Source organism: Mesoplodon bidens (genome assembly GCF_964165515.1).
Source record: "Mesoplodon bidens genome assembly, chromosome: 1".
NCBI lineage: Eukaryota > Metazoa > Chordata > Mammalia > Artiodactyla > Ziphiidae > Mesoplodon > Mesoplodon bidens.
In genome coordinates this window covers 52,412,343-52,435,213 of record NC_138176.1, presented here as the reverse complement: position 1 = coordinate 52,435,213, position 22,871 = coordinate 52,412,343, and the positions used below count along the sequence as shown (strand labels likewise).

Sequence of the window (22,871 nt, the reverse complement as noted above, 5' to 3'; positions counted from 1 at the left end):
GAGCTCAGCATCCCAAATCTTAGCTCCTACGCTCATGTTCACAAAATGGCCACACATCACCACAGGTATCCTGAATCCTGGCTACAGTGATACATTATTATGCACTACACCAAATCAAAAAGATGCAACAGTAAGACCCAGACTATCTCTGGAGAAAAGGACAATTCTACAGTCTGCTGGTAGGAGTGTGTGCTGGCATGATATTTCTGGAATGGCAATTTGGTGGGGAGAATCAAATGTTTTTAAAATGTGCATATGTAGCAATTCTACCCTTAGGAATTCATTCTAAGGAATTATTCCCTTTCAGAGAAGATGTTTGTACAAAGATTCTCAGGGCGATATTGTTTAGACGAGCAAGAATTGGAAACCATCTAAATGCTCGACAATTGAGAATCAGCTAGGTAAATGATGTATTAGATGATGGAATATTATGTCACCGCTACTATGGTGTTTGAAAAGAGCATTCCCTGCTAAGGGAAACAACTGTGCATGATGAAGAAGAGCCAGCCTGGGTTCTGGACGCCAACCGTATAGATACGAATCCCAGCTCCACTGCTTGCTGGCTGTGTGAGTGCCGACAAGATGCTTAACATCTCTGAACCTCAGTTCCCCTGGATGTAAAATGGTCCATACTTCAGAGAGTTCTGATGATGATTAAATCCCTCAGTAAATGTAATATGCTTGGGGTTTTGCCTGGCGTGTGGTGAGCACTAAATAAATGATAACCAGTATTATATTGTTTAGCGAAAAAGAACCTGTTACAAGAGAGTATTTACACTGTGATGTCTTTTAAAAATTATTATGCAAGGACTTTATGAAGAATCAAAACCAAGTACCAAATTCTGTCTTTGGGTGATGCCATCATGGGTGACTTCTGCTGGTTTCTTTCAGTCTCCTGTGCCCCCATGTTTTCTGCAACTCAGCAAGCATTTCTTCTGTGACTGCAGCTGCCCAAGAGGGTAGTTTTAGTGATTCAGCCTCCTTCACAGAGCACAGTGTAGTGAAAAGAGCAGGATTCTGAATGAAGACAGACACACTGCCACATTCCAGCTCTCTGGTGAACCTATAGACTTGGGGCTTGAAGTGAACCTATACAGACTTGGGGCTTGAGGATGAAATTACAGAACACAATGCACTGTGCCTGGCACACAGTGAGGACCCAACACAAGTTCCTTCTTCTCTGTCTGGCATTCCCCAGCTCGATATTATACCAAGTTTATAATATAGACCAGTTGTTCTCAAACAATGTTCCCTAGACCAGCAGCCTCAGCATCACTGGAGAAATATAAATTCTCAGGCTCTATTCCAGACCCAGTGAAAAGAAGACCCTGGGAGTGGAGCACAACAGTCTGTCTTAATAATCTCTCCAGGTGCCCCTGATGTGTGCCAAAGTTGGGATTCAATGGCAGAGACCTCTCTGTCCATGAATTTCTGATCTTCTCTTCAGAGTAGGTTTAGGAAGGAAAAGAGTATTGCGGCTCTAGGATCTTGAGTCGGGGCAGCAAATGGAGGAGGGAATAGCATAGGGTTGAGACCAGGGCTATTGAAAACAAACATTAAAGGAAAGTCACACTTTACATCTTCTTCCTGAATGTCACTCTACTTGGTGCTTTCCCATCCATTCTCCTATTAGAAAGTTCAGGCTGAACTTCCACAGTACAAACTGTGTCCATTTTCCAAGGAAATGGAGACGCAAAAAGGACTTTGCCCAAGATACCAGAAGCAGCTATTCCAGCAGAGCTTGAATGTCTCCCCAGGTCTCCTTGACTGCAAATGGCCTTTCCTTCTCCCACATCAAAAGTTCAACATCAGTAGCCCCGAAGAGCCACACAGAGCTCCCTGAGCAGCTGGCTGTTATCACACTGCCAGATTCTGGATAAGCTTTGCTAATGATGTCTGCCTCCAGCACCTGACGTTATGGAGGCTTCATAGCTGCTTTCCCTTTTAGAGCCTCTGGTACTCTGGGGAGAAAGAATCTTATTTAGTGAACCAAGTATTGTCTCAGTGGGAGAAGCTGTCTCACATCTCCAAGGGAGAAGAAGCTGGTTTGGTACAATGGAAAAAAGAAAAGCCCTAATTTGGAAGAATCAATGGCTCCTTCCTCAAAAGTCTGAAACTGTATACCGTCAGCAAAGCTAGGGGCCACAAACAACCTTCTCAGCAGGGCAAAGGGACACATTGATTTTCAATGACTTGTCAAAACTTTAAATTGTCCAAAGACCATGATAAACAACAATCTAATCTGAGTTATTCCATGGGAAAGATTAAGAATGATCTAAAAAAAGGGTAATTTGGTTTGCTTATATACAAGATAGATTAGGAAGGGACAAGAATACAGAATGAGAAATACCCATGTAGGAAAGGGAAACAACCTAAGAATACATGAACCCAGGAATCACAGAGGACAGGCATCCATGTGGTCAAACATCCCATGAAGAAGCACAGGGGTAGGGCTTCGCAGATACTCCCAGCATGTGTGCACATGTGCGTGCACACATACACACACACACGCCCACGCACACACGGAAGGATGTGAGCCCCTTGGCCATGCGTGTTCTTTTCACCACCCTAGCATGATGTCTGGCATACAGTTAGTGATGAATGCAGAACTGAACGGCTGAATACTAGAATCTGAAAAGCCTGAGGACTTGAATCGAAGCAAGCTGGGCTGGCTATGTCCTGTTTGCCCCTCTAAGTCTGCCTTCCACTCTTTTCCACCCTGTGCTCTCCCCTAGAGCCTGATTTCATGGATAGTATCAATGGTTACCTTTGGTCTCTGGCTAAGAGTCACTTCCTAAGATTCAGGAATAAGTCAAATACTGATACTATTAAAACAACAATCATACCAATAAGCACTATTCATTCAAGCATATGTTCTCAAACTTGAGAGGGAATGAGAAACCCCTGGAGGGCATAATCATCAAATACAGATGATTAACCTCTCCCCAACTTCCCTCCTCCAGCTTCTGATTCATTAGGTCTAAAGTAGGGCCCACAGGTTTCATTTCTAACATGTTCCTGGATGATGCTGATGCTACTGGTCCAAAGACCACCCCTGGAGAACTACTGTGTTAAAATACACTCACTCTACAAGGGATTGCACTCATCCATTCACATCACCTCTACTCTTTACAATAAATCTGAGAAGACCTGGTATTATTATTCCTATTTTTCAGATGAGATAACTTTGTTTAGGAGTAAGTTTTTTTTTTTTAATACATCTTTACTGGAGTATAATTGTTTCACAATGCTGTGTTAGTTTCTGTTGTACAACAAAGTGAATCAGCCTTGCCCAAGATCTCACCTCTAGCACAAGATGGGTACAAGAATCAAACCCAATTCTTTTTAACTTTTTATTTTATATTGGAGTACAGTTGATTAACAATGTTGTCTTAGTTTCAGGTGTACAGCAAAGTGATTCAGTTATACATGTACATGTATCTATTTTTTTTTCAAATTCTTTTCCCATTTAGGTTGTTACATAATATTGAGCAGAGTTCTCTGTGCTATATAGTAGGTGCTTTTTGGTTATCCATTTTAAATATAGCATGTCAATCCCAAACTCCCTAACTATCCCTCCCCCTGCCCCTGCCCCCCCCGCCAGTAACCATAAGTTAATTCTCTAAGTCTGTGAGTCTGTTTCTCAAACCCAGTTCTTGTTAACTCAAATCCCACACTTTAGTCACTACACTATGTGGCCTTAACTGAGCACTGGACTCCATTGAGACAAAGTTCAAGTGAGACTCACGAAACTACACCCTGAGGCCAGTGTAGCTTTGCCATCTGCAGCCAGATCCTCTCAGTGTTTCTTTAGCCATAAAGGGTTGTTGGAAACTGGCAACCTGGACTATGCAGGAAAGAGAAAGAAGCAGTAAAGTTGCATGTGATCACGATTCATATTAAAGACTATCCCTTAATGTGTTCAGAGACCATCCCTGTGGGGCTTATGTTGAAGAGCCTCATTTTCTAATCCCATTTGTAGCTAAGGATTCCTTTATGGCCTTTGCTAAAATGTCAGCCTTGAGAGAGAGAGAAAGGGCTCTCACAGTAGCCTTTCACTCTTTGAGGAGCCACAAAAGAGGTCATGTCCTGATCCAGATGGACTCCCATCCTTCACAGAACAAGTTCTGAGCTCTGCCTGTCAGGATGTACAGCTCTGTAAAGTCAAAGAATCTGAAAGATGTGCCACTAGAGGGGCCTGCAGGGTCACGGCCCTGAGAGAAGCCCACCTCATGGTCCAGGGATGCTGAACACTCACTAGAAAGGGTAGTGATGCCTGCTCATCACTTCCCGACACAACCAACTGAGATCCGAGCTGCATGGATACGTTCAAAACCTTTCAATATGAAGATTCTTAAAATATCAGAAATATCAAATTTCACTGCTGAGCATTTCCTTTACCAGGCTCCTACCATTCCTGTTTCCTTTATCTGACCCTTAGGAGGCATGCTTTTCTGAGCTCTTACTGTTCTTATTACTCTTCCTGATTTGAGTTAATCCACCTCTCATCTCTCTCTCTCTCTGCTTCTCTGCCTTTGTTCACCTGTTTGTGTGTGTTTTACACACACACACGGTAAAAATTTTAAATGTAGGGTTCAAAGCCAATCTTAATACCTCTATGTTGGAGAGTAAAGGGACTCTTTATTAGAGGTTCCCATCCCAGTGGAAACAACTACTTATACCCAAATAGGTTTTTTTGTTGTTGTTGTTAAAATTGAGGTATAGTTGATTTGCAATATCATGTTAGTTTTGGGTGTACAGCATAGTGATTTGGTTTTTTGTTTGGTTTTTGAAGATTATATTCCACTATAGGTTACTACAAGATATTGGGTATAATTCCCTGTGCTATACAGTAAATCCTTGCTGCTTATGTATTTTATGTATAGTAGTTTGTATCTGTTAATCCCATACTCTTAATTTGTCCCTCCCTGACTCCCTCTCCCCTTTGGCAACCATATGTTTGTTTATGTCTGTGACTCTGTTTCTGTTTTGTATATACATTCATTTGTATTGTTTTTTACATACCACATATAAGTGATATCATACAGTACTTGTCTGACTTATTTCACTAAGCGTAATATTCTCTAGGTCCCTCCGTGTTGCTACAAGTGGCAATATTTCATTCTTTTTTATAGGTAAGTAATATTCCATTATATATATATATATATATATATATATCTCACATCGTCTTAAACAGTCATCTGTTGATGGGCACTCAGGTTGACTCCATGTCTTGACTAGTGTAAATACTGCTGCTATGAACACTGGGGTGCATGCATCTTTTCAACTTAGAGTTTTTGTTTTTTCTGGGTATATACTCAGGGGTGAAATTTCTGGATCATATGGTAGTGCCAATTTTAGTTTTTAAGAAACATGCATACTGTTTTCCATAGTGACTGCACCAATTTACATTCCCACCAACAGTGTTCAAGGGTTCCTTTTTCTCTTCATCCTCTTCAATATTTCTCACTTGTAGACTTTTTGATGATGGCCATTTTGACAGCTGTGAGGTGATATCTCATTGTTTTGATTAGCATTTCTCTAATAATTAGCAATGTTAAGCAACTTTTCATGTGCCTATTGGCCATCTGCATGTCTTCTTTGGAAAAATGTCTATTTGGATCTTCTGCCCATGTTTTGATTGGGTTGTTTTTTAAATACTGAGTTCTATGAGCTGTTTGTATATTTTGGATCTTAATCCCTTGTCAGTCACAAATATTTTCTTATTGATGATGACAATGACAATGATGGTGATAGTAATAATAATAAACACATGGATGGTAGAAAGAGTGCGATAATCTTCAGGCAAATTGTTTAACCACTCTGAGTTTTACATTCCTTATTTTCATAATGGAAATATCACAAAATGCCCTCAATGGTAAAGATAAAGTGTATGAACACAATAGCACACATAATAATTTCTTAATAAATGTTATTTTCCTTCCCCTCTTTCTCCCTGCTTGTTGCTCCTGGACAAACAACATTATACCAACAAAATGGAAATAAAAATAAGCTAAACAAAAACTGCCAATGATATGACTGACACAAAAAATCAAAACTGTTCTCACCAGCTACTGCTTCTTGATTTTAATGTAATCAAAGAACAAAACAATTCAGTTCAATATACAAAAACTTAAGTCATAAAACCCAAAGCCATAATACTCAGTGGAACAAATAGAATGGAATCAGCCCACAATTATAGACAGCACTAAGGTGAAGTGTATCAGACTTGGGTAAAAAGCAAATTATGGGGCAGAGGAAATGAAGAATAAAATCAGATTTAAAGGAAGTGAACGTCCTCCCACACTTCTAATGAGGAGTCAGAAAGAGAAAAACAAATACCTATGCTAACACATATATATGGATTTTAAGGGAAAAAAAAAAAGGTCATGAAGAACCTAGGGGTAAGATGGGAATAAAGACACAGACCTACTAGAGAATGGACTTGGCGATATGGGGAGGGGGAAGGGTAAGCTGTGACAAAGTGAGAGAGTGGCATGGACATATATACACTACCAAACGTAAAATAGATAGCTAGTGGGAAGCAGCCACATAGCACAGGGAGATCAGCTCGGTGCTTTGTGACCACCTAGAGGAGTGGGATAGGGAGAGTAGGAGGGAGGGAGATGCAAGAGGGAAGAGATATGGGAACATATGTGTATGTATAACTGCTTCACTTTGTTATAAAGCAGAAACTAACACACCATTGTAAAGCAATTATACTCCAATAAAGATGTTAAAAAAAAAAAAGAATCAAAGTTAGCATGATGGCACAGATATTGGTTTGATTCCAAAGCTTACTCTGCCAAATTATAAAAATCGCAAAAGAAAGTAATTGAAGAATTCATAACAAGATTTGCTTGGCAATGCTCAAAACCCAAAGCAAAGTAATTTAATAAGGGAGGCACAGTGGGGGCTTTCCTTGACCTTAGCACTGTATTATCCCAAACCAATCATCATCAAACAAAATTAAGCTGTAGGGCATTATGAAGGGGCCAATGTAGTCCACTGCATGGAACCTGCTCCAGGAGACTGACTAACCTCCCGGCCCTCCCTGCCCTTCCTCATCCTTTCTTGCCCCCTCTGCAACTAGATTCCAGCAATCCTGCTCATTCTTCTTGAAGAAAGATGCACATGGATGCATTTCTGAATACTCTCATTTCTTACTCACTGAACAGTTATTTTGTTTGATTTTTGAAAGGATAAAAGGTTTTGGATGTCCATGTTCATTGCCCTGTGCCTACCTCTGCTCTAGGCCCTGGGGACAAACAAATGAATAAGAGACAGGCCCAACCCTATGGAGGCTCAGAGTCCAGTCAGGATGTGACAGAGCAGGGCACTGAGGATGGGGGTGACATCTGATGAATCTGCACTCCGGGATGCATAGGGTGTTAAGGGAGCCCCTGGCCCTGCCCTGAGAAACGAGAAGCTCCAGCAGGGGAGGGGGTCAGGAAGAGTGGACGCTTCTGCTGAGGCTGGAGAGATAATCAAGAATCATCCTGGCCAACAAAGGAAAGGAAGGCTTTCCAAGCAGCACGTACCCAGGTGTATAAAGGTGAGGAGAGGGGAAGGAACTGCTCAGGTTTCCTGCGATGAAAACACTAGGTAAGTGGCAGCAGGAGCTGAGGCTTCATTTTGATCATGCAGCTCTTCCATTTTTGCACAGTGTCACCAGGTAATGACACAGGTGCTGGAGTGAGAAAAATACTGAGTTCAAACCCTGGGTCCGATACTGACTCAAGCTTGATTTTCAGCAAGTCCCTTGCCCTCCTTAAACTCTAGTTTCCTAATTAATAAACGAGTTGTGTAGAAGCACAGTTGAGCTAATTAATGCACGGGAGAAACTTATCCTCACCCCTGATCCATCCGAGGGCTCTCTAACAGTAGACATTGCAATTAAATTAACCTCCTGGTTGTCCAAACATTGATGCAAGGCCCCAAAGGAAGGAAGGAAAACTCTGGGCAAAGTAACACAAATCTTTTATTTTTGAAATAACATCTGTCCCAAACCAGCCTTCATCTTCACTTTGACCTTACACCAAGTCTAACTCAATTTTATCAGGAAAGTATCAAGCCCACTCTTACATATTAACTGAGCTCACCACAAGTAAATGAGTTGACTAATGAAAGAATGAATGAATAAAAACCCCATATATTTCAAACATCAAATCATTGCATAAACACACATTTGAGGAAGGGGTTGTTAGGTGCATCAATTTTATTATTAAACAAAGGTAGGTGTCTAACCATGATCTTATTCAGTTTCCTCAAACTGCCAAAATTCACGAATTTTGCCTAATGTAGGCCAAGGAAAAAGTGAGTTGAAAAGAAAGAGATTTCTTCTCCACTCCAGTCCCCGGAATAATAAAGCAAAATAAAGTCAAAATTCATATGTACCTATATAAAGAGAAAGAGAAAGAAAATTTAAAAAATCACTATAAAGGATTTGAGAAAAGTAGAAAAATACCAATTTATTAAAAGGCTTTTCCTACTAAAGATAAATCCACAAGGATTTAATGAAAAAACAAAAACAAAAAATAACACTGAAGCCTGAGTATTCTTTTGATCCCAAAGATAGAATGTAATTTATTCAAAGCCCTGCTTTTGGCAGTACTCAGGAATATTTTGTTGAGAGCTTTAAATGTTTATATTCTTTTCTGACACCATATTTCTACTTTTGAGAATCTGACCTGAAGAAATAAATATAGTAACTGAAAAACCATGAGGCACGAAGATGTTCATTATAATGTTATTTGTATTTGTGAAAAATTGGAATCGACCCAAATGACAATCAAGAAGGAAATGTTTAATTTTACATCTATTTGATAAATATTAAGTAGCCACTAAAATGATTTTTAAAGTTTTACAACAGTGTTAGAAAAGTACAGGATAAAACATATTTTCTCTAACATCATAATTATGTAAAACATTTGCAGAGATTCAAAAAAGACTCCCCAGAAATACCCACAAGAATTCCTAGAGCCTTATTTAGGTGGTGAAAAAATATGTGTAACTGGTTCTTTTCTGCTTCTTTTTAGAAATAGTCTAAACTTTTAAAAATGGTGACATATATTTATTTAAATGACATACACATTTAAATTATAAATGTATAACCTAAGATTTCCTCTCAAAACCTCTTATTTTAAATGTTGTCATGGATTAGGGGCTATTTAACCTGAGTGCCCTTGGAGTTGGGTTGGACCACAGATTTAAAGCATGTGAGGAAGGCTCAGGTATATTACAGGGTCAAGACAGCCAGAACTCAGCCTGAGACCCAGAGAAGGGGTTCTGTAGACAGCAATTGTTAAACAGGGAAAATACCACTGCCGTCATTCTCCTACAAGGAAACTATACATTTAGTAGAAATAAAAATGAAGTTTTGTTCCCATGGCATTCCACTGTCTTTTCTGCCTCTCTGGTTTCCCTTATTTTTCTGTGTATTTTATTTCCTGCTTATCAGTTTTCTCTCACATTCTCACATTTGTATCTTCAAAACTGAAAAGGAATCGAGGCATTTGGATTGTAAAATGTAGGTACATGACAGGACTACCTTCGGAAGCTTTCCTCAACTTCACTAAGCAGAATAAATCCCCAATTTCTGTTCTCATACCCTTTTCCACACTAAATCACAGCCATTTGTTGTCCTCCAGAACTCAATAGGGATACCTGAAGAAAAAGACTGAGTCCGATGCTTTATATTTTGAGCTGATGATAATGAAAGCACAACATATAAAAATTCATGGAATTCAGCTAAAACAGTGCTTAGAGGGAAATGTATAGCTTTAAATACTTATATTAGGAAATAAAACAGGAGTAAAATCAATGATCTAAGTTTCAACATTAAGAAGCGAGAAGAGGTAAGAGCAAATTGAAACCAAAGTAAATAGAAGTAAGAAAAAACCCAAAAAAGCTGAAATCAATAAGATATAACAACAATCGAGAAAATCAATAATATCAAAAGTTGATGTTTTAAAAGGAAAAACTATGTTCATGTATTAAAAAACTCAATAGTGTAAAGATATCAGTTTTCCTACAAATGATCTATAGATTCAATGTAATAGCTATCAAAATCTCAAGCTTTCTTGAGGAAACTGACAAGATGATTATAAAATTTAAACAGAAGTGAAAAAGTTCTAGAATTGACCAAATAATCTTGTAAGAGAAGAACAAAGTTGAAAGCACTACCTGATTTAAGGAATTATTATAAAGCTGTAGTGATCAAAACTTTTTTATTGGCATAAGAATAGATATACAGATCAACGGAATGGAATAGAGAATCCAGAAACAGACCAACACATATATGTCCAGTTGATTTTCAATCAAAGCACCTAGTCATTTGTTAATTAAATACAAGTCTTTTAAATACATGGTGCTAGGTCAATTGGATAGACACATGGGGAAAAAAAGTGAATCTGGACTACTTCTTTATTCCATATACAAAAACTAATTTGAGAATGCAATGTAGACATAAATGTAAAACTTCTAGAAGAAAACTGGGAACTTTGAGGTAGGCAAAACTTTCTTAGGACACAAGAATTATTAACTGCAAAAGAAAAGAAAAATTGATATATGGGGCTTTATCAAAATTAAAATTTTCTACTCTCCGCAAGACATCATTAAGAAAATGAATGGGCAAATTACAGACTGGGAATTATATCTGGAGCACTTATATTTGATCAAGGACTTACATCCAGAATATATTTTTAAAAACTCATCTAAATCAACAATGAAAAGACGAAGTGCCCAGTAAAAATTTCAAAAGGACTTGAGCACACCCCTCTCCAAGGAAGCAACATGGATGCCCAATAAGCACATTAAAGTGCTGGACATTATTAGCCACCAAAGGAATGCAAATTAAAACAATGAGATAACCTCACAGCCACTTAATTGTTTACTGTCCCAAAGGCTGACGACACTAAATGTTGGTTAGGATGTCCAGCAACTGGAACTTACAAGCACATAAGTAGGATATCACTAGTGGGATTGTAAAATAGAATAATCACATTGGAGGTCGTCAGGAGGTTTTCTACAGAGGTAAACATACATCTGCCCTATGACCCAGAAAATTCACTCTATTGTATTTAGCAAAGAGAAAAGGAAACATATATCCACAAAATTTTGTACAAAAATGATCATACTGCCTTATTCATAATAGCTCTAAATTGGCAACAAGTGAAATGTATGTCAACTGGAGAATGGATAAACAAATTAAGGTTTGTTAATATAATGGAACACTACTCAAAGGAAAAAAAAAGAAGAAAGAACTCAGTACTGATATCTACAGCTTCATGGCTAAATCTCATAGATATTTGTTGGGTGAAAGAAACTAAACACAAATACACATATTTTATATTATTCAACTTATATGAATTCCAAGAACAGTAAATTTAATCTGTGGTACCAGAAATTCATATGTGGTCGCTTCTGAGGTTAGGGAGAGACGTTTCTAGAAAGTGACATGAGAAAACTTTTCAAGGTGATGGAAATGTTCTACACAGTTGGCCCTCTGTATCTGTGGGTTCTGCACCGAGAATTCAACCAACTGTGGATGAAAAATATAAAAAACAATTCCAGAAAACTCCAAACAGAAAAACCTGAATTTGTTGCGTGCATGCTGGCACTGATTTGCGTAGCATTTACATTGTATTTACAACTATTTGCATAGCATTTACATTGTATCAGGTATTGTAAGTAACTTTATAATGATTGATGATTATTTAAAGTACACAGAAGGATGCTTATAGGTTATATGCAAATACTCCACCATTTTATATAAGGAATTTGAGTATCCATGGATTTTGGTATCTGTGGTGTCCTGGAACCAATCCCCCTCAGATACTGAGGGATGACTCTATCTTCTTTTGGGTGGTGATTACACAGTTGTACATAATAGTCTAAACCCATGACATAAACATTTAATATAAGTGCATTTTATTGTTTGTCAACTATACCTCATAAAAGACTAAGTGTTATTTGTCTTTATATTTTTATTATGTTCTTTTCCTAATATATAGTAGGTGCTAAGGCATTTTGCTGACATCTACTCAATGTCAACCTTGTACTGCAATCCGCACTGAACGCTTTCCATTTTTGCACTGGTAAACTCAACTCATCTGGGCAGGCTTGTCTCAGTCTCACAGATAGCTCAGAGATGTGAATTCTCTTGACCAAAGCCACAGATTAAATCTGATTGAAAGTGGAACTTAAATTCACATATCTAAGCTCTTAGGAGGAAGCTATTCAAATTACATTTATTGAATGGATGAATAAGTGAATAAATGAAGGAATAAAGAGAAGATACCATCCAACTTGCAAAAAGGATATAGTGCCTTTTGACTATTTACAATAGCTAGGACAAGGAAGCAACCTAAATGTCCATCAACAGAGGAATGGATAAAGAAGATGTGGTACATATATACAACGGAATATTACTCAGCCTTAAAAAAGAATGAAATAATGCTATTTGCAGCAACATGGATGGATCTAGAGATTGTCATACTGAGTGAAGTAAGTCAGACAGAGAAAGACAAATATCATATGGCATCACTTATATGTGGCATCTAAAAAAAAAGGGTACGAGTGAACTTATCTACAAAACAGAAACAGAGTTACAGATGTAGAAAACAAAGTTATGGTTACTGGGGGTAAGGTGGGGGGAGGGATAAATTGGGAGACTGGGATTGACATATACATACCACTATATATAAAATAGATAACTAATAAGGACTTACTGTATAGCATAGAGACTCTACTCAATACTCTGTAATGGCCTATATGGGAAAAGAATCTATTAAAAAGTGGATATACATATATGTATAACTGATTCACTTTGCTGTACATCTGAAACTAACACAACACTGTAAATCAACTATACTCCAATAAAATTTTTTTTAAAAAAGGGATATAGTGCCTTTTGAGCAAGAATAAAAGTATAAAGATGAATGGGGAATTCTCTGGTGGCCCAGTGATTAGGACTCGACACTTTCATTGTCGAGGACCCAGGTTCAATCCCTGGTCAGCACTAAGAAAGATCCCACAAGCTGCTCAGTGTGGCCAAAAAAAAAAAAAAAAAGAATAGAGATGAATGATTATCCAACATCTGTGAGTGTCTGAGAAGGAAGAAGCCATGTAGAATCCCCAGTGTGCACTGACTTAGCAGCAGAAAAAGGACAAAATATGTATCTTGGAGCATGCCTACAAAGCCCACTGCTGCTACAGAGAACAGCATTGTTGGTTTCCACTGCACAGGGCTGCCTAGTTTGTACCAGTCCTTTTTCTGGGGGGGTCAGACCTGCATCAAAGGATCCCTTTCATCAACTTGACCAAACCTTCTGGATCACTGAACCTAGCATCCCCAGGATATAAAGGAGTGCCATCCCATGTAAGCCCCTCCCCACTCCTCAGTAAGGACTTCCAGTATGCCATGGAAGCAGGATGCTTCCTCACTTTTCTCCCTCCAAATGGAGGGCACTGCGGGGCATCAGAGTTCCTGATCCTCCCATGGAAGACTTTACTCCTTCTGGGGACCACCTTTTCTGCCACAAGGTATGGTTCCTGGCACTCAGCAGGGAGTGTATACAATGAGAGTGTCCCTTGTCACAGAGCAGAGAGCCAGGGCAAGGAATGAAGGCAGGTGCTGACTGGTGATACCCACACTCAATCCGGCGCCAGGGCAAGCATTAGATCAGTGTGGAAATAAATAAGATTTGTGGGCTCGTTTTCTTCCTGCATTTGCATTCACACTTTGTGACCTCAGCGATATTTACTGAGTAGAAAAAACAACCTTCTGTTACAACTGCTTGCCTGCGAAGTGACTTCCATCTGAAAAATACTATCTCCAGCCACAGGGTCTGAAACAAGCTACTCCCCTATTTATTCAAAGAGTCCAATGAGCTGTGAAGATTGACATTTAAACTATTAAACTGTATTCTATTTGATAATGTTATTAAATATTAGGTTTGATTTATGGAAAGACTTAATAAATTGGCAGCCTGGGTTAGTCCTGACACTGCACAGAAATTGGGTTATGCTGGATGTTACTTCATAGAGTTGATCAAGCTAAAGAAAAATGTAAAAAGTCTTCCCAACAACATTAAAGTCAGATTCCATGTGACAAAGTTATTATCATAGAAATTCGAACCACTTGTCAGCTCAATTCTGCATCTGAGTTTCTCTAATTGATACTTTTAATAATTGGGAAATCAAAAGATAAAATCACAGACTTAAATAACCTTTGCTATGTCACATGGAAAGAGAGCTAAGGCTTTTAAACATGGGAGCCAGGCATATATCTTGCTACTTTGGTGTAAAAGAGGAAGAGAAATAGAAGCACAAGTAAACAGTATGCAAGGGGGTGCAGACACATTGGGTATAGAAATGGGGATGTAACCCCACGGGAAGAGGCAAGGTTGAAGTGAGACATGACTGTGCCATGGCTTACTCACGTCCATGTGACCTTAAACAAGCCACTTAATCTCCCTGAGGGTCAGTCCCATTTCTACATGATGGAGACAATAATAACCAAGTAGTTCCGTTTAGGATGAATAGAACAATATATGCAGATCATTTGGCAGAGTGCCTGGTACATAGTGACTGCTCAGTAGATTTCAGGGGGGAATTAGGCCAGGTCAGGAGTGAGGCTGGGTCCCAGTGTAGTGAGGGCAAAGACTGTGGGCCATCAGAGGTAGGCCTGAAGAGAACAAGAAAGGACAAAGCCTGTATGCTACTAGATGGTACGGAACTTAGGTAATGGCATAGAGCTAGATGATGTATCCCTGCATGTGCTGACGTGCTATTAGATGACATAAAGCCAGAGGAGGAACTACCTGCTAGATGTGCTTATATACTCTAGTAGGTAGTTTTATAGAGCTTAGATGATAAGCTACTGGATATGTCTATAAGTTATCAGATGGCATTGACCAATGGGCAGTATCCCTGGAGCACCCATGGCTCTGGGCTAGGGATCCTCAAAACTTTTTCTACAAAGGGCCAGGTAAGAAATATTTTAGGCTTTGGAGACCACATGGTCTCTGCCACAACTACTCAACTCTACTGAAGTAGCAGAAAAGCAGCCACAGACAGTATGTAAATGACCGAGTGTGTGTTCCAATAAAACTTCATTTGTAAAAGCAGGTTGTGGGCCAGATTTAGCCCATGGACCATAGTTTGTGGACCCTTGCTCTAGTCTGCCTCAGGCCTGACAAGTACAGGTGGCTGAGAGAAATGAAGGCAGCCTCTCTCTACTCTCCAAGGGCTAGCAGGACCTCTTTCCTAAGAGGCGGGTATCAAGAGACAAGGGACTATAAAGCTATTTACCTCATCCCTCCCAACAAGGAATTCACAGAGGGTAACCTACTCACTGATGGCACCAACTACACCCCTGATTTATGTGTCTCTGCTCAGTCAGACAACAAACAGATGATTCATTAGGGACAATTCAGTATTTATTGAGAATTACTGGGCACCAGGCAGGTTTGCTCTAAAAACTGCACACTGTGGGCTTTTAATAAATAAATAAACTTCCTTCCGCTTTCAAATCCCTTTCTGCTTTCTTCTCCAGGGCCCAGGAAGGGCTGCTCCCTCCTTATCTGAGTGATGGCTGGCATGTAGGAGCAGATCACAGCAGTGGGGGCAAATATGACATAATTCCTTTCTCTGGTTCTGATACTGTGCAAAAGTGATCACCTCTTGCTAAGCAATTTCCCACCTAAATTGGTTTCAGGTCATTAAAAGCTGCAGCACTCCCAAGGAAAAAAAATAATAGCAGCTCTCTGAGGTTACTTCCAACACCAAGCTCCTTGACTTTAGGAGCAATTAGACATTGTTCCACTACCAAGCACTCTCTGGAAATGGAGCCAGGGTCACCAAAGAGTAACTGGAAATTAGAAGTTGGAGCATCCTCCTCTTGCTAAAGCAGTTTCCTCTGATATCCCTTGGGGGCATCCAGTCCTCACCTGGATTGCCAGGCTGCCTGCATTGTACCCACGTGGGTTCTGTCTGGGATTCGGAGAAGCCCCTCCTCCCTGAATATCAAGATCATGGCCATATTTCCCAATATGCTGGATTTTTCCTTACAGTTTCTGGATTCAGGATATGGCCCTCACTCAGGGCACAGCCGTCCCCAGTCTGGTGTGCTTCGGGCTGGGGATTCATAAGGTATTTGAAGTCAAAGCCTGGTGGGTGGGGAGCAGTTCCATAGGGGGCAGGGGACAGGAAGAGTTTCAGATAAGCATGTAAGTACGGTAGCCACCCAAACAGGCACATGCAGAAGGAAGGTTTGAGAGTGGAATCTGAGCTCTCCTTGCAGTAAAAAATGTAGTGCACTCCACTTTCTGACGGTACTATAAACTCACTTATATGACACAAGTTATAACACCCTTAACATCTGCCTAATGCTGACAGTCAGCTTTTTTTCTTAAAGATCCAAGTGCAAGAGGGAGATTTGTGACCCCAAAGCTGGCTTGGGGTTTATAAAATGAATGTGTCATAAAAGCAACACATCCTCTGTACTGGAAAAAGATTAGATTCTGTACCATGAAGCTTTAGGCATTTATAAAGAATGCCTTATTTGCATCTTCCACCACTTTTTTTTTTGTGTGGTACGTGGGCCTATCACTGTTGTGGCCTCTCCCGTTGCGGAGCACAGGCTCCGGACGCGCAGGCTCAGCGGCCATGGCTCACGGGCCCAGCCGCTCCGCGGCATGTGGGATCTTCCCGGACTGGGGCACGAACCTGCGTCCCCTGCATCGGCAGGTGGACTCTCAACAACTGCGCCACCGGGAAAGCCCCACCACGTATTTTTTTAACATTGTTTTATTCATGTGTAAGATCCTAAATATCACCAGGGGGTGATGATTTCTAAGGTGCCAACTATGGACTAGGAGTAAACGGGATGATGGGGAGATATCTCTCTAACGACCCATTTCCAGATTTACCATGCTCCAGAGGGCATTATTGGTGGCACTGGCCTTCTTGAGGAACACCAGGAGTAGGCCTGCACCTGGGCGCCCACAAGGAGAGAAGAGGCTGGCGTGTCTTAAAGGTCTTAAATCAAACTCTGCCTGGCTGGCCTGGAATTATTTATTTGAAAGAGCAGGTAGGTGCAAAGAACGATCCTTGGTTCAGGACACCGGTCCTTTTGTCTAGGAATGGTCCTCTTTTAAAATTAACTTATTAATTATTTATTTTAATGAGAAATTCAAAATTAAAAAAAAAAAGAACAAAAAGGAAAGACTGTGACTATAAAGCTAACACGGACCCTGACTTAGAGCCAACAATACGCTTCTCTCCTTCCTCTTGCTCCGTCTCTCCCATCTGCAGTAACCTCTACCCTGAGTCTTGTATTTTATCATTACCTTGGACGTGTGTATGCCTGTGTTTAAAAGGATGTTATGTTGAATGTTATTTTCTATTAGGTGACCTATATGAAATTGCCTTTAATGCTCTTTTTTTTACTCAATATTATTCAGCTAAGATTCATCCATACTATTACAGGAAGCTGTGGTTCATTCATTTCATTGCAGGTCTTATTTTTTAACTTGTTAATGCTCATTTGGATTGTTTCCAGGGTCCTGGCTCTATAAGCAATGCTACCATGGTCTTTCTTATCTATGAGGTGCTGCAGAAGTTTGTTTTGGGTGGATGTATAGGAGTGGAATTGCTGAGTCATAGGGTATGCAAACGTTCCATTTTCTACTAGAATGACAAACTCGTTTCCAAAGTGACTGTACTGAGTACACTACCACCAGCAATTAACCCCCCGTTACTCCCATCCTTTCTACCACCTCTCATTTGGGGCAAGTCTAATTGAGGTAAAGTGAGTGATATATCTTTATGGTCTTGATTTTCCTTTTCTGGAAACACTAATGACTTTGAACATCTCTTCATATGATTATCGGCCGTATGTGGTACCTCTTCTGTGAAAGTCCTGTACAAGTCTTTAGCCCAGTTTTCTATTAAATTGTTTGAGCTTTTCTTATTAATTTGTAAAAGTTCTTCATATAACATCTATATAGGATATTAATCCTATATTGATTGTATGCACTGTAAATATCCACTTGTAGTGTGTGACTTGCCTTTTTATTTTCTTTCAAGTGCCTTGTAATGAATAGAAGTTTGATAAAATCAAAAGCTGCTATCTTTTCGTTTATAAGTTCTTTTTGTAGCCTTGTTGCAATAAATCTTCATAAGCATCCAGTTTGGATGGGAGTATTGGCTCTCTGTGAGAGACAAGGAAATCAGAGAAGGGAAACTCCAAGGCCATTTGGATCAACTTTGTGTTCATTATCTCCAAATGAGGTCACCTACAGCCACAAAGATCCACTGTCAGGGATAAAACAAGACCCAGCAGCTCAAGGTGAGAGCGCCGTATTTCTCTGTGCACGAGGACGTAAGAGGTTTTAATAAACCTTGTGAGCATGGGAATAGCACATTTATGTTGCATTCTATTATTTTTGTCAAGATATCACTTGGTTAAATATAAACATTCCAAATCTACCATAACGTGTACTTTTAAATGTTTTAAGTGTCTAAAGGGAACCCGAAACAGGACGTTGCCCAGGCCTCTCTCAACACTGAGAGGTTCCCGACAGGAAGAGTGGTGTGCTCAATTTTAGGTCATTGGTGAGCTGTGGGACTGGGATTCACACCCAAACGTGCCAGGCCCCAGAGCCCAGACACTCTCTGCTGCTCAACTTCGCTAAATGAAAGGGAGAAACCGCCCCAAGCTAACTGCCGTGTGAGCACATGTGCCCCGGGGGGCTCCCACGCCACACAAGGCACTGCCTTCAGGGGCCAGGGCCTATGGCTTCTGAAGCAGGACTCAGGCTCTGCCTCTCTCCTTGGACCCATCTGGGGTCTCCTGAGAGGGGCTGGCAAACTGTTGAGGACTCTTCTCATCATGAAGGGCAAGGTGGTGGGCCCTAGTGGCCCCTAAGCTTTCTGCAGACTGCCCCCTTATATCCACTGCCCTCTGCAGTAAGGCTAAGGGATGGCCAAGTGGCTGGGGATGTAGAACACAGGTATGTGTGTACATGAATATGTGTGCGCACTAGTGTGTGTGAGCAGTGGGAGCGTGTGCATGAGTGACCTTGTGTGAGAGCCTGTAAGAAGGTTCCGCAGAGGTAGAACTGATGGGTAGGGAAAGGTAGGACACACTGAGGCAGGCTGGACGGGTGTGTGCATGTATGTGTGTATGTGTGTGTGAATGCATGTGTGTGAAGGTTCCGCAGAGGTGGTGGGGTAGCTTGAAGAGGGAACAGAAGGGAAGAGATGCTGAGCGAGACAGGCTGGACAGCTGGTCTACCCAGAGAGGTAGTAGTGCTGGCCACGTGCACATCTTTCTTGCATCATTCACTAATGACCGAGATAGTAGGCTCTGCATGTGAGGGCCATTGGGAAGAAGGTGCCACCACCAGCAACATCCTGATGACACCTGCCTTCATCCCACCACCTTCCTCCTCATGGACCTTCAAGGGTTCTGCAGCACGTGGCAGATAAATACCAAACCCCTCAGTCTGGAACCCCAGGCATCAAAATTAACAAGGAGTGTGACCCACGGCTCTGATTCTCATCTGTATAATGGGATAATCACGATTAATTCGGGTCACTGTGGAAATTCACTGTAATAAATGAGCAAAGTCTAACCCACTGCTGAAGAATGTATTAACCCTTTTCTGCCCTTCCTCCTCCCGTTCAGCCTCCATCCCGGGCTTGCTGTCCTTACCACCATCTCCCAAGCACACCCCTGCTCCACAGCTAGATCTTGCAGTGCGCCCACCCTTCCCTGAACCCTGTCTCCCTACGCCCTCTACCTCTCACCTGGTCTTCTGCGTCTGCTTTTGCCGAGCGTTCTCACCTGCGATGGGGAGACCCCTCTGCGCCACCATCCTCTGAGCCCAGGAGGAGGGAGGTCCATGTCTTGGGCTTAACCTGTCTGCTCTTCCCTGACCCTTTGGAAACTTAGAAAGGCCATAAGGACCAGCCCCTTTGCTTCTCCGGCCCAAAATGGGCATCTACCTAAAGAATGTGTGCCTCTTTACCTGACAGCCACATGCTTATGAGAAGTGTCTATCTAGGCTGCTAACATGGATCATCTTGCCGGTGACAGGGATACTCAAAGGAGATGCCTCTGGGAAGGTATCTCCTACCCCAAGGATGACAGTCCCCATGGCCCCGTCACAGCACACACATGCCCAGGTGGCCAGCTCTCGCCTACCTTCCTGATGCCTTCTGAAGGGCTGGACACGCAGTTGTCAGCCCCTCCATTCTTGCTGATGGTCCGCCAGAGCTCAGCAAATGTGCTGTCTTGCTCTAGAGGGTTGGTGCCCTTGGCTCGGAAGTACTCGTACACAGCAGAATCCCGGACGGTGCCGTAAGACATCTCCACTTGTTTGGACAGGTCCTGGAACGTCCTGAAATACAAAATGGCCATGAAACATGGGTACATGTTACAACTTGAAGGGACACACATGGGCTACAAGGCCCTCCTGAGGTCGGAGCCTGGCTGTGGCCACTGTCCACATCCTTCACTGCCAACCCCCAGCAGTATGAGTCCCTCAGTCTGGAGCACCACTTGCCAGGGCCTCATTCTATCCCAGTTACGTTTCCTCAGTGTAGATTAATTCAATAATGTCACTGAACACCTAAAACCTGGTTCTGTGCTGAGCCTGAAGGACAAAAGAATGAGAAAGACATGTTTCCTGCCCTCAAGGAGCTTAGAGTCTAGCTGTAGAAACATACAGACAGACAGTCACAATACGAAAGAGTCAGGGCAGCATGGGAGGCTGTACACTTAAGGTCTTCAACTCAAATTCCTGCAGGAGCACAGGAAAGAGAAACACGTTGGCAAGACTGACGATGGTGACTGGTCTCTGACACTCAGAGGTGGCGTGGGGCAGACACACACTCAGAGGCGTGTCAGTGAAGAGGCATGTTCCCTCCAAAGCTTGCAGCTGTTCTGGAGTTCCACCCAATTGTTGTCTTTTAAGAATCTCCGCCCAGTTTGTTTTTTAATAAAGAAAGAAATCTGGGGCTTCCCTGGTGGTGCAGTGGTTGAGAGTCCGCCTGTCGATGCAGGGGACACGGGTTCGTGCCCCAGTCCGGGAAGATCCCAAATGCCGCGGAGCGGCTGGGTCCGTGAGCCATGGCCGCTGAGCCTGCACGTCCGGAGCCTGTGCTCCGCAACAGGAGAGGCCACAACAGTGAGAGGCCCGCGTACCACAAAAAAAAAAAAAAAAAAAAAAAGAAGGAAAAAACGAAAGAAATCTGGGTTTGTACATGAAACCTCTTGACTTCGAAGTGTTAACAATTATTCAAAAGGTGATGAAGATAAAACAAAGCACTTCTGAGAGCCTCAGTCTGTTGTACATGGAAGAGAAGCAAGTAGCTCAGGCCAGGTGCATGATGCAGGGAGGGGGCACATCAGGTAGGTCCACCAGCTGGCCAGGAGCAGAGGAACAGTGCCTTCCTTGGGGTAGAAGGAAGAGTCACATCAGGAAGGACCAACTGGCATAAAGTTTTCACTTGTCCCGAGATGAGCAGTACCTGACTCTGTGTGCTGAGAGATCAGAACTGCAAAAAACAAAGAGCTCAGTGGTGAGCCAGCCTCTCTCTCCAGGCTCCAACCTGATCCCTCTTTATTTATTTCCCTTCTGGGAATCTGTCTCTCCTTTTAATCAACCAGAATTATCATCCCCACCTCTCACTGAGTCACCGTTCCCACAAAGAGATCCAGTCATTTCCACCTGATCTACACAACCCTCCATCTTCTGATCTCATCTTCCCCTGTTGCTCCTGCATCCACAGGACCCCAAGGCCAAGGTTGAAACGAGAAATCCCACACAGTCCCCATCTATGGCACCAAACCATGGAGCTCTCTCTTCCTGGAATCCCTTTATCTTACTCATCCACCTGATACACTTCTGCAAACACCCTGAAGTTCAGGCTGCCGCCTTTCTGGGAAGACATCGCCACCCCCCGCCTCCCTGACCATCTCTATACCCTGCATGGCTTCTATGGCAGGAAGATCTCACTGTGATTGCAGGAAGCAGCACAGCAGAATGGGTAAAGCAGGGGCTCTGGAGCCCAACTACCTGCCTTGCCTCTCAGCTCCACCAGCACTAACACTATGGGCCTGGGCAAGTTAGCTGACCTCTCTGTGCCTCAGTTCCCAAATGTTTAAAAATTAGGGCTAGAAGCAGAGCCTGTAGCAGAGGCTGCTGTGAAGATGAAATGAGGTGGTATCAACTCTTAGAGCAGTGAATGATGTAAACTCAGTGCCCAATAACTAGTAGCGATACTTCTGTGCTATTATTATATGGCTGGGTCCTCAGTAGATGGAGCCAAAGTAGCCCAGTATCTGCATCCGCAGCACTAGACCCAGGGCAGTTGCCAGCCTACACAGCCTGCACACAGAGGAACCAGCAATGGATGCTTCCTCCTGTTTTGGAGACACACTCCATGGGATTCCTTCAGGCCCTGCTACATGGCCCAGAAAGAGAGCTCAGTATTCGTTTCAATACATTACAGATGAAAGAAAACACAAAATAACAAATTTGATGAAGAAGTCTTTCTAATTATTGTTCATTATTTATATCTAATTGAAGCAAGATGTTCCTTTGCTTAAAGGGCCCCAAGGGTTGTAACTCTGTCGTAATCTGCCTGTAATGAAAGGAAGAGGGATCTTTTTTTCCCCCGCATTTTTTATTTTTCTCATGGTAATACAAACAAACACAAGGCTTTGATGAATGGGAAACATCAGGATGAATTACACAGTTGAGTCTAAGTACTGAACTGCTCTAAATTACTGCAGTTTCCCTGAGTCTGGAATGAATGTGTAACTGCCAAGGAGTTCAGCACTACTGTTTCATCCC

General features: G+C 41.9%; 1 protein-coding gene across 2 annotated transcripts in view; it reads right to left on the bottom strand.

Annotated features, from left to right (window-relative positions):
- Positions 1-22,871, bottom strand: part of GRID1 (glutamate ionotropic receptor delta type subunit 1) — a 679,283-nt gene that overhangs the window by 33,383 nt on the left and 623,029 nt on the right. For both annotated transcript variants that reach the window (XM_081250205.1, XM_081250206.1), the window contains exon 13: positions 20,216-20,411. In XM_081250205.1, the coding sequence (XP_081106331.1) occupies positions 20,216-20,411 (196 nt within the window). The remainder of the gene's footprint in view (positions 1-20,215; positions 20,412-22,871) is intronic.